The 12,847-nt window shown below is 40.6% G+C and overlaps 1 protein-coding gene across 6 annotated transcripts in view; it reads left to right on the top strand.

Moving 5' to 3' along the window:
• The window catches only part of sdk2b (sidekick cell adhesion molecule 2b), a 262,786-nt gene that overhangs the window by 197,462 nt on the left and 52,477 nt on the right, over positions 1–12,847 (top strand). For all 6 annotated transcript variants that reach the window (XM_005458186.4, XM_013276448.3, XM_013276447.3 and 3 more), the window contains exons 4-5: positions 391–538; positions 12,537–12,670. In XM_005458186.4, the coding sequence (XP_005458243.1) occupies positions 391–538; positions 12,537–12,670 (282 nt within the window). The remainder of the gene's footprint in view (positions 1–390; positions 539–12,536; positions 12,671–12,847) is intronic.

Raw genomic sequence — 12,847 nt, 5'->3', positions numbered from 1 at the left:
GCGGCATAGCTGGTCATCTGCTATGTTGTGCAATGCACAAATTTAGTGCATGATCAAGATTGATTGCCTTTGATGCATCCACACAGGAGGATACGGGATATGAATATTAGTCAATTTAGCGTCCCTCGATGTCCCTCTGTGAGTCATTACGTGCCGGTTCCTTCTAGCCTTACTTGATGTACCATGGAAACCATGGCAACAACACTTTGCTGTCCATCAAATAGCTTCAGTGTGAAATTTCACAACAGACAGCAGATGACAAAAGCTCTGTGGTTACCAAAAGTCAAAGAAGAAGAAAGCAAGAGTAATTTGTTCCTGCGACTGTCAGTCTCACTCTCTTGTTCTCTCTTGCTTCCCTTGTTTTTGTCTGTTTTGTTTGTTTTCCTTTAGTTATGGGCAGTTTTGAGGAAGGCGAACGCACCCAGTCAGTCTCTCAGGGAGAGGGTGCTGTGATTCCAGCGCCACGCATCCGCAGCTTCCCTCAGCCACAAGTCACCTGGTTCAGAGATGGGCGCAAGATTCCACCCAGCAGCCGCATGTGAGTTTTCTTCTCTTGTTGTTTTTCTTTTTTCTGTTCGTTGGGCCTTTTGTGTCTTATTTTGCTTTTCTGTTTGACTCTAGAAATACTTTTTGGGGGTTTTTTTGTTTTCCTTTTTTTTTTCCTTTGTCCCTGAAGGTGTTTGAGGGCTTTAGTTTGAGAGCAGCTGTTCCTACCTGTTGTTTATTTTTCATCTTGCTACATTTTGTGCTGAAGGACAGCTTGAATTTCTTCTACAGAACAAGGGCTGAAGACAAAACGGTTTCGGCACTGTGTGTGCAATGGAATATCTCGTCTTACACTTAGACTAAATTTTGTAAGAAAACCCTTTTCTATTTGCTTATCTATGTCTTTTTCTTAATGTCGCCCATTGTCTGTATTTATTTTGGTGTGAAGATGTTTGCCAACCAACAGCAAAGTCATGGTCTGGCAGGGCTCTGAGAGCACTGGGCCTCCTGACAGCCTATTTGTTTTGCTTTCTCATTCTGGTCACTTAAAAAGGTAGAATGCAAATATGATGGTAGATTTTTTTTTAAGTCCTTTCTTCACTTTAATGAGCTATGTGGCCCAAGAAAGAAGCAGATACAAACTTTATTTTACTACTAATTGAAAATGTACTGCATCTGTACACTGTCAGCACAGCCTGACAACTACATTACCCAAAATGCAACTTGACTGTTTGGTTTGGTCGTTTGCATGTATTATGTTAGTTTTGCCTAAAATATCTGAGTTACTTTAGAATATTTTTTCCACAAATATGCAGATGTGCTCCAAGTACTTTTGACAGATTAATTAAGATTACGTTCCCCGTGATGCTACACATGCTACACCTCCACATGGTAGGATTTTTACTTTATCTTTCAGTGACTGACATTGTACTGAGGTTACACACATTTTTGTGTGGGGGATATTTGTGTGTACCTGCGTGTGTGTTAAAAAGTCACTTATCCCCGTCTCATCACATCTGCATTTCTTCACAGTGGGAGGTGACCTTGCCCTTAGTTAGAGTGAATCTTTCTTATCAGCTTCTCATCATCAGTAATCATCCCCTGACCTAGAATCACAATGAGACAAATGCCCAGGCGTACTGAGAAGATGAAGGTTGCTGGCCACCGGTAGCCTGGTCCCTTCAACCTGCTCTGTCTGTGTTTTTGAAAAGGATAGTTTAACTCTGATTTTTTATTAAGAAGGATCTACGAAATAAGTTAAACTTCTTATTTCTCTCAAGCTGATGTGGTTGTGTTCTCTGACATCGTTACAGCTGGTTCCTTATTTCTCAGGTTTTTTTGTAACCTGCTGCACGCTGTGCAGATAGAGCAAAATGGACAAGCTGAAGGCATGAGCGAGCCCGTCTTTACGGGCATCTCTATAATCCATCAGTGTGGGAGTATAGGAATTCCCAGATGGCACCGAACTTGTGTTGGAAGATTGGTGCTTCAGCTAGAAATGATGAGACGTTCTGTGGAAAGTTATTGAAAAACAGCATTGTATTTGTCTTTGAATTATGTACTTCCTGTGTATTACCGCTCCTGTTTCTATTCCAGTGGCGCAGACTGTAGTTTCCTCAGCAGTATGCTGTTCTTTTAGAAAATCTTTAGCAAATCGGTGAACCTCATGCACGACTATAAAAGGTTATGCTTCTCTGTTGACGTCACAAGTGGCATGTGCAGTGACCAGTGTGTCAGGCATAATAGTGGCTTCATTTGCTCTTCTGTCGCTGTCTCCCTCCTCTATCTCTCTTCCTTCTTTTGTCTCCATTATGGGCCACCCACTGTGTGTACTTTGCTGCTCTTCATCCTCACTTCCTACCCCGCAGCTCTGAGAATGCTAATACCACATGCACTACCAAGGTCACAGTGTGCAAATGAGCACTGTTGATAACAGGCAGCCTTTTTTATTGAAAATCATTTAATTGAATTTGATTCATGCCACTAGCGTTTACTCTGTAGAGGCATCAAAGTCTCGCTAGTGGAGGAGAGAATGAGGGAGTGCGACTGAGTGAGTCGCACCAAACCACAAGTGTTGCCGTCATGAAGGCTCTGTCTCTCTAAATCTGTCACATTGTTATGCAGGTCTCCAGACGTACTCTTGTTGTAAGACTGGTGTTTCCACCTGGAAGATCTCGGTGTGCCATGTGTTACAAGAGTTATATCGTGGAACAAGCTAAAGTGGAATGGTGGTGAAGGAGAAAGAGGACTGACAAAAACATGCCATGGATTAGAACCATGGTGACCATTTCCCCTAATTGTCTCCTGCTCTTGCTAGCCCTCCTAAGGTGTCATAAGTTTAATTTACAGGCTCCTCAGGGGTCTGTCTTGCTGCTTGTCTGTGCTCTTTTTAATCACACCCCTGCAAAAGAGAAAAGAGCAAAAACAATCAGACCTCCCAAAAAAATGTCGGGGCTCTCATCCAACCAATCTAATCCCTAATAAAATTCACACTCACTCTGGAGGCTGCTGTACGGCCAATTTTTTTTTTTTTTTTGCATTGTGTTTTCATTTAGTTGAAATTCTGGGAGTTTCCTCACACTGTGTCGTGCAGTTCGAGAGTTCTTGTGTGATATTTTTCGTTTGCGGTAGAAAGGTGAGAGAAGCTGGGAAATCACTCAAGGATGACACTTGTTGATTGCAAGGACTCTTGTAAGGTGCTCTAGGTCTCAGGTTGGGTACACATATAAAGTATACACATCTCAGGAGAACAAGTACACACCTCAAAATGTTTGTATTTATAGCTGTATAAATCTTTATCTGGCTGCAGAATTGAATCCAGGATTCAAATGCAAACCTTTCGAATACATAGGGAGGATGCTTGGAAAATAGAGTAATCCTTTATATATAGGATTACTGAATATAAGATTCAGTAATATAGATTATAGGCAAGATTCAGATATATAAGTATTGATTAATCAAAAAACTGGTGGAGCATGCAGCTGCTGTACAGAACATGGTGCAAAGTGTGTACTAAATTTCCACTTACTAAGCTGTTTGGCTCCTAGGCATCAATTTTCAATAAGTGATGTTGAATTTTTTTAGACCACTTTTCTCAGTACACACAACACCCACATCATCACATGCTTAGCTATGAAGCTTACAGAACTTGCAGTTCAGTCCTCAGGTCTTTATACCTCACTGTTCACAATAAGGAATTGCTCAGATTGGATCATGTCCTCACCTCATCTTGTTGTCCATAACACCCCACACCACGGTCCTGTCCTGATTCGCCTCATGTTTCCTATTTTGGTTTAAACTGCGGATGTCTGTGGCGTTTTTATGTCCTTTGGCCACCCACAGCTGGGAACTGAATTTACTCTTCAGAAAGAGTAAATATGATCTAGTGGATGTGTGCAGAGAGGAATGGATTTTGGGTGCAAATCAAGTTCAATTCAAAAAAAAAAAAGACAGAGAGAGAGAGAAAGAAAAGGCTAGCTCACAGTCAGCATTCGATATTGGAATGCTGCTGACAGCATAAAATACCCCCTTCAGTTTATCAGGGACTAGGGCAGTGACTGTTCAAAACATGCCTGTTCAAAATAGCCTGATTGCTTGGCTTCCAGTCTTGCTATTTGCAGCTTTCTCAAGATCATAGATCAAGCATTCACCCAAACTCCTTCAGAGTCGGCACTGGCTTTGTAGATTAACAAATATTAATATTCACACTTTAAGAGGCTGACGTCTCATTAGGTATGACCAGCACTGTTCAAAGAGAGGATTAACCCTGGGTATAATATGGTTTATGGCTGTAACGAATAGAACCTGTTTACTTTTTTACGTGGGGTCAATGATGAAATATTTAGGAAATCCATTTGAAGGAGCTGAAAGATGGTTTGTTTTAATACCAGAGCGTACCATGTCCATTCAAAACATGGAAATAAAAATAACAGAATTACAATCCTGGATCCCGTTCTGGCAGGATCTGGCACCAATTATTTCAGAATAATTGCATGATTATTTCAAAATGTGGTGTGAGTAAAACATACTCGAGCACTCCAAAACCTGATCACGATTACTGGTATGACAGTCATTTCACATCTTTGGTTCTGCATAAAACCTCTCAAAGACTTATACAACTTGACAGTCCCGACTGTCTATTTCGGGTCAAATTCTAATTTGTTATATATTTTGGTTTATGCCATCTAAAGATGGTAATGGGGAAATATGTGATACCAGCTGAACATCATTATGTTAGTAGTATGAACACACCACCCAGGCCTTGAATGTGTAAACTTAATGAATGCTGCATTTTTGCTTCCCTGCTGCCAATATTCCCCTTGGCAAGACTGCGTCTTACTGTGGCACAGTGACTGCTCACTTTCTGCAGTGTGACTCGTGCAGCTGCTGGCCTCGGCGTGGGCAAAGACTCCTTTGCTCTCTCTAACAGTACGCCCATAAGCTCACGGAATCACTTATTGATGCGTTTTTCTCTTACAGTCTTTGCTGTGCTCATCTTGTGTACTGCCCAGGTTCAAAGCACATGTCCTTGTTTGACTGTTAGCTGAAATGTGCAACCAGACATTGATCTAGCTTTGCTTTAATGAATCAGTTCAGTCAGGGTCTTTTTGTTACAGTATATGAAGCAGGATGCAAGGAGAAAAAGAACTTTCTAATGGCTGACATTCTTCTCTCGGTGAATGGAAATGTAGTCGAGAAGATCTTCTCCATTCAGCTGGTGTGATTTGTTATGCTATTTTGGAGACTTAATGTCGTGTGTAATCAGAGCCTCTTTTAGTTAAATGCATTTGCCAGGAATTGTGTGGCTCCTGGCTGAAAGGTGAGCCTGTCGTTAGATATAGCGCTGGATTCTGTCCTCACTTTTTCACATCTGACAACAACTCACTACCCACTACCTGTTGTTTTTCTCCCAGAAACTTTCTATTGACATTTTGGCATGGATTTACACCGAAACAACCTTGTAGAGGTGTCTGTTAAGACAGAACACAGAGGAGCCTGACCTGGAGGAGTCAGTGGGAGGACATCGTTGAGACACATACACACACACTGCAGTTCGCTTGAGTAATTTGCTGTAGCTACTGATCAATTAATGGGCCCTGCCTGGGATGCTCAGGTCCTGTCAGCGTGCTATGGATTCTCCATTAGTCACGAGGACCAGTGAATAGCCATGCCCTTCCTTTGCATTTGCCTACGACTGTCCAGCATTAGTCATGAACCTGACGCTCTTCAGGTCAAGAGAGAATAGACGACAAGGAGAAGCAAGAATAACATCAGAAAAATGGCACATGGATTCCTAAATGAATGAATGGATATATATAGTCCTACAAGAAATTACTATTTTTTTTAAATTGCTTACTATTCTTAAATATTTCTTTGGTCCTCACTACTTGCAAGAGACCAAGAAATCTACTTTTTTCCCCTTTGTCCAAAATTTACTGTTCATGAACTAGATTATTATAAGTTTGAACAACAGCTGAAGCTATTGTGTGTTTAATTAAGACAAGATATATTTTAAGATAATATCTGTCTATTGTCTTTCTCTTATCTGAAGTTGGGTTGCAGTGGTAGCAGGCTATGTAGGGTATTCTAGATGTCCTTCTTCCCAATAATACTTTGTAGTTCCTCCTGGAGGATCACAAGGTGTCCAGTACCAGGTCAGTGGAGGTATATAATCTCTCAAGCTCTACCCTAGGGTCTCCTTCCAGTAACAATTTCCATTTCTGGAAAACCTCCAAATGGAGGTGAGGCATCTTAATGAGATACCCAAACAGCCTCATCTGGCTTCATTTGACATGCAGGAGCAGTGGCTCTACTCTGAGATCTTCCTGGATGTCTGAACTCCTCACCCTATCTCTATGTCTAAGCCTAGCCACCCTAGAGGGAAAACTAATATCAGACGACTGTATTCATGACCTTACTCTTTTGGTCATTACCCATATTTCGGATTGGGACGTAGATTGATTGGTAAATCGAAAGCTTCACCTTTTTGCTCAGCACTCTCCTCACCATGACAGTTCAGTGCAATGTCCGCATAACTGCTGACGCCGCACCAATCTGTCAGTCCAGCTGACACTCCACATTTCCATCATTCATGAATAAGACCCCAAGATACTTGGAACTTCTTTGCTTGAGGCAAGGAAGCCTCGAGCCTCTCTCCCCAATCCACAGGGAGCATTCCAACATTTTCCATCAGAGAACCATGGCCTAAGACTTGGAGGTGCATGAGCAAGGTCATGCTTTAATGAAGCCAAATTATACAATATCTACCTAATGATTAATCCCGAAAGTGTACACTTAAAAACTTTTTTAAAAAGTTTCCTTGTATTCCTTTCAGTTCTGTGCTGTATGTTGACGGCTGTTTATACAAGGACAGTGAAAGTAGAAAAAGAAACTCCAGGGAAATCAAAAGATCTGTGAAGCAGCAATCAAGAGGTTTTCATTGTTGTTTTGGGCTCTTGCCAATATTGGTAGATCTCTAGGTTCCACTGAGCCAGACTTTCTTTCTTCCTTTATTTATTTTTTTAAATAAGTCTTTAGTTCTCCAAGTCGTCTAAAGATCTTTCAACGTTTTTCTTCAGACATTGGCTGTTTTTTCACTCGTTTTCAGTCCTTGTTACCATTTTCAGATGATTTTTTAGTTAACTTCTTAAGCCATTTAACAGTGACCTACACAGTAATTCATTCAGGCATAAAATAGGCCAACTCAAACGATCAACAAATGTTGTACCTTAGCAAAGAATCAATTTTAAATTGTATCTTTAGGGTCCTGTTGCAAAAACACGTCATTTATTGCCATTGTGTTAGTTAGCTTTGTTCAAATCTCCGTCACTTTGTACAGAGGAGGTTATGAGAGAGGTACAAGTGAGTGTCTCCAGTGTTCTGTAAAGCATGATGGAGACTGTCATGATCTGGGGCTGCCTTTCAGTCAGTGGTGTTGAGGATCTTGTCAAAATTTATGTTATGAGTTATGAAGGCAGCAAAGTCCAGATTTTCATCCACCATGTAGTACCACAAGGAAAGCATCCAATTGGCAACACCTTCATTTCGTTATCATTAATTTTCAGCAGGGTTAGGGTGATCCCAAACAGTAAAAGCATACCTGGGTAGAAAAACACACAGTGGAATACTAAAAGTGTTGGATTGGATGTCATAACATTATTAAGGTAGTATAGGATCGTCTCAACAGCGAAGGGAACAAAAGGCAGCTAACGTCCAAAGAAGAGCTTTAGACTTCCTTCAAGCCCGGAGAACTATTTTTAAAGACTACTTAAAAAAATTTCAAGAAAGCTACCTTAGAGAGTTGAGGCTCTGTTTAAGAATAAATGTGGTCATTTATTTTACGTTTTGTTGCCTTACATACTCTTTTTCCATTTGTGTTTGCACCTGTTTAAATAAATCACGGCATCTGCTTCCCATTTTCCACTGATGCATTTGCTCCTGCATATCTGTAAAGTCACAATTACCGTTGAATGATATGTATACAAGGTTTTTCTAGTGACATATTGTATGCTTATATCCAGACAACGTTTTTAAGGAAGGCCTTGTTTAGTTAATATTATGACAAACCATATGCTGCACATATTACAGCAGCATAGCTCCATATAAGAGTGCTTGACCTGACATTTACTTAAAATTGTAATGGTGATAGCAGTGCATTATGAAATAAAAAATATGACAAAAAAGCCTCAAATTGAAAAGCTAAAATCATGTAAAAAGCAAGAATTGTCGCACATTAGCCTTTTAAAAAATTACAGCATTTGGTCTCATTAGTTTCCAAACTCTTGTGGTGTTGGTCAAAGATGTGATGCAATACAGATGTAAACATGCCCATGCATGTTGGAATTGTGTGGCTGGCATCAAACTCAAAATGAGCATATTTTTTTCCCCAGAAAATATGTAGAATTTCCCAGCTTTAACATTTGATATGTTGTACTGTTTTCAATTAAATATAAAGTTTCAGTGATTTGAAAACCATTGCAATGTGTTGCAGCATCCCAGCCTTTTTGGAGAAGTGCTTTAACAATGGGTCACAGTAGAGCGATCCAATCTAGCTAAACCACGCTGTGAGTGGGATCAAGAGTCACCACAGAGACTCACAATAAGAAATGATTGATTATTAAAATCACTTTCCTATTAAATGACTAATGAATTAATTATTTTAGTGCAGGTTGATTTTTATGTAAGAATTCAGTTGATGGCTGAAGAATTTAGGGTTGTCCTGTTATGGTAAGACAATCGAGTTACTCAGCCAATGAAGGCTTGTCGTTAATGGCTTTGAGTTCATTTAGATGTCACTATTTGAGCAGTATTGGGGACATCGTTATGTTGGTTTGAACACTCAATGAACCACAAGTGAAAGGGAAGCAGAAAGCGAACAGTAAGGCACAAACCATTCAGTCCAGTGAGAAAACAAGTGCCTGTTTTCATGAGCAACACTCCCTCACCTCCTCTCACTTCTCTCACTTCTTCATCCCTCCATCCCCAGGAGCTGTGGCTTTTTCATCACAACTCTGTTGAGCGGTAGGGCATGTAGCCTGTTGCTTGCTTTCACTCTAGCTTTCTTTTTCCTTCATCTGTCTACTGCCTGTGGTTTGACTTATACCTTAGCCAGCGATGTGAGCCATTTGATCCTGCTGACCCCTCTCTCTCTCTCCTGGGGGGTGGCCATCAGCCAACTGGGGCCATTTGTCTGCATGTAATGGAGGTCTGAGGCTTTGGAGCGAGGTTAGGCCCCTCACGGCCCAGTGGAGAAGGACAGCCACGACAGATGCCAAAACACTAGAGAGTGTGTGTGTTTGTATGTGTTAGAGCAGGACCAGCACTGTCACACTGTGTCAGTGCTGGATTAACAAAATAAGATATGTATACAAGCTGACAAAGTCGGTTGTTGAACTCTCCGGAGATACACTGTGAAGCCACTGTTGCAGCACTAGGACCACGTGTTTTTAATTAAAGGGAGCAACCCTGATCATTGTATATTTAATTTTGCTGTAATATAATTTATTTTTAATAATGGAAATTAGATACGGGAAGCAGCTAGTGGCAAATAAAACATTTATAGTTATATCTATTTCAATCAAACATAAATCCTCATCATCATTATTGATGAAAGTGCTACAGAATCATTATAAGGCTGGCATTCATTGAAAAAGCGCCCTTGATTCTTTACATAAAAAATTGATCCACAAGAAAGTAATTGCATATGGGAGTAATACTGCTTATTGCTGCAAGCAAAATTAGGGTTGCGTAAAAGCTGCACAGTTGGCCAAGATGTTTCTGGGCAGCTGTCCTGCCTACCAGGCTCTCTTGTAGACCATGGCTCTTTCTGAAGAATAATAATGGAAAAGGAAATTGGGTTGGAATAAAAAAGAGAACGCATTCTAAGATGTGAGAATAAACATTAAAACTAGACAGAGACAGAGGCATGTTCACACATATCTGATTTGTCCAAATTTCTCAGCCTTGTGGCTTGATAAATCCCTGCACCATGCCGGATACGTGCTAAGCCATCGTTATAAGCAAGCCTCCGACAGCTGCTCACAACACCGCTGAGAGATGGGGACTTGAATAAGGGTGACCAAAATCAGACAGACAACGATAAAAGAGAAAAAAATAATGAACATGTTAAAGCAGAACTTCAAGAAGCATGTAAAACATTAACTGCTCTTTTAAGCGAAATTCTTATCTTTCCCTTCTTGCTCCCTTGATATACATGCAAAGCCATTCAGGATAATTGGCTTACTTTTAATTTCTTCCAGCGTCATGTGGTCTTTGATCCCTGAGGCCCAGCACACACTGGGAGTGGTTAGATGTGCTGAACAAGCTGTGTAACCAAGTTTTGTGTGACCCCCACTGCACCAGCCCTGATTACAGGCTGGGGGGAGTGAATGCTCAGCATGGGAGCACATTAAAATCAACTAGCAGGGGGAAAATGCCTCCTGCTCCCAGAAACTGATGAAATCTGGTTTTGCTCTGGATAATATTAGTTTGAACTTAGTTTGGCAGGTGCTTTGACATGCTCCTGAATGATCTTTGAGGGAAAATAAAGAAGAACTTCAAAGATCACCTGATACGTTGCATTTTCACAGAGAGAATGGGCTGCGTCGTCGAGGTCATTGGAAAGCTGTGGGTAGCAGTGCTAGCTTGTATATTTTGGTCTTTCATAAGTGGCAGGTAAAGAAGTTAAGCCCTGGATTGTGTCCCCGTTTTGGAAAGGTCCTGGGAAGTCACCCGGGATTCATTCGGTGCTTTGGACACTTCCGTTCTACCCGCATCCCTGAAGAGATCCATAATTCATGGCTGTGTGTCCAGGATGTCACCGCTCCAGCGAGCTAGCATTAAATATTTACCTCAGATCATAAGCCACAGCCATTGAGGCCTGCTTGTCCCTTTAGGAAGAGTGTTTTCAGTCTCAGCATGCATGAAGAATCCCAGATGAGCCCAGCGACTGGAGCTGCTTTAAGATGTTTGAAAATCAATCAGCTCCAAGATGCATCTCATAAGTCATCACGCTCTAAATGCTAACAGCACAGGTACCTCTATGCCACATGCACAGCATATTGCTCTCTCTGCTGTGTCAGATGATTTTCCTGCATGCCTCTGTGAAGCTTTTTCTTTTCTTTTTTTTATGGGCGTGCACAGTTCTATATATTTTCTGTATTTGCTTGTGAGCACCATACTGTTGGCATCTTTTTTTGCTGGCTTTCTCATCAGCTCTCTTGCTCCCCTGATCATGCACAGCAGGTATTCCGATCCCCTACTGATGAGATGAAGGTTTGGATGGAGGAAAAAGTGGAAGGAGAAGTGGAGTGGGTTTGATTGGAGGAGGAGAAAAAGAGGAAATCATCAGCTGTGAAACAGAAATGTGTCTGAAACTTACACGACAGGGGTCGTAGTTTTTTTTTACACTTGTTTACAACAAACAGCAAAAATTACACTATTTCTAGAATACATGATCAATGACTTGGGGAATAGTTTTTGTTTTTGTTTTTTATTGATAACTGAGATTACAGTTAGAGGACAGTTGTAGCACTGCTAATAGCCTGAAAAGTTTGAAGAGGACTCCAAAAGGACCATTTTCCTAAAGTGTTACTTGTTTGTTCTATGGGCTTTTTTGTAACAAATACACTGATTTTTTTTTTTATGTGTATTGTGTTTTCAGCTCAAATTTTAGAATCTATAGCTTATTTATAGTTTAGAAGTTTATCTATAAATCTATCTTATCTATATTACTAAGAACTACTTCTGGTGGGGTGGAAAGAAAAAAGAGAGATGAGGAATAGAAAAGTAAGTAGATGGATATATAAAATCAGAGTAAAAGTGATATCTGGAGGAAGGCACCTAGTTGGAAATCTGTGTCAAGACTGAAGACAGGCACACATCACAGGAGGGTGGGGGTGGGCTCTCTCACTGGTGGCTATAGTGACGAAGAAAGGGAGGACTTGATAAAGCCAACATGACACCAGGTATTAGCGCCTATAGGCCTCCTGCTGAAAAATGGATCAGTGTTTATTTATTCAGGCATTACTAAAACAGCCAATAAGAAAGATGCTGTTGATCCCCGCCAAAAGCAGTTTGCTGCCAAAATGCTGGCCGCACGAAGCAGAGTGGTATAAATAGCCAATTAAAAGCTTTGGGTTATTAAAAGCAAGGCTATCATATTTGTGAAGCGACTGCACAGAAGTTAAGACAGGAGAGAATGTCAATATTTCTGCTTTGCTCAGTCAGCGCTTACACATTGTTTACACATTGTAAATCGATATACCTAATGCTGCTTGAACAGTGTAATTAAAATGTTAAAATGTTTAATGCCTTCCTCAGCCACGAGATAAAGTGTGGACACAAAAGCAAACGTCAGACATGTTTAGTTTTAATTAGGCAGAGGGAGACGGCCTTAAAGTTTTCTCTGTTTTTCTTTTTATAGAAGCTTTCTATGAATGTCTCACTTTTTCTTATGTATATATCAAAGTTTTTTTCCTCTTCCTCATTGAATGAGCAGAGTGATTTTATATCTAGTGCATTCACCTCTTTTCTTTTCTTTTCCTGTTCAGTGCCATTACTTTGGACAACACGCTGGTTATCTTGTCTACTGTGGCACCGGATGCCGGACGCTACTATGTGCAAGCTGTAAATGACAAGAATGGAGAGAACAAGACCAGCCAGCCCATCACCTTGTCAGTAGAGAGTGAGTAACCACATATACGTAATACGCTAATCAAGGCTTAATTGGAAACGCATTTAGGCTTACTTTTACTTTTATTATCAAGTCTGACCCTTTTATGTCTTTGAAGGAAATATTAAACATTCACTTGACAGCTTGAGCCTTTACATAGCAGACATACAGTTTGATATATTGGCTTGA

This window comes from Oreochromis niloticus, linkage group LG8, assembly GCF_001858045.2.
Source record: "Oreochromis niloticus isolate F11D_XX linkage group LG8, O_niloticus_UMD_NMBU, whole genome shotgun sequence".
NCBI lineage: Eukaryota > Metazoa > Chordata > Actinopteri > Cichliformes > Cichlidae > Oreochromis > Oreochromis niloticus.
The sequence above is the reverse complement of the archived record's forward strand: the minus strand, read 5'-3'. Positions and strand labels throughout refer to the sequence as shown.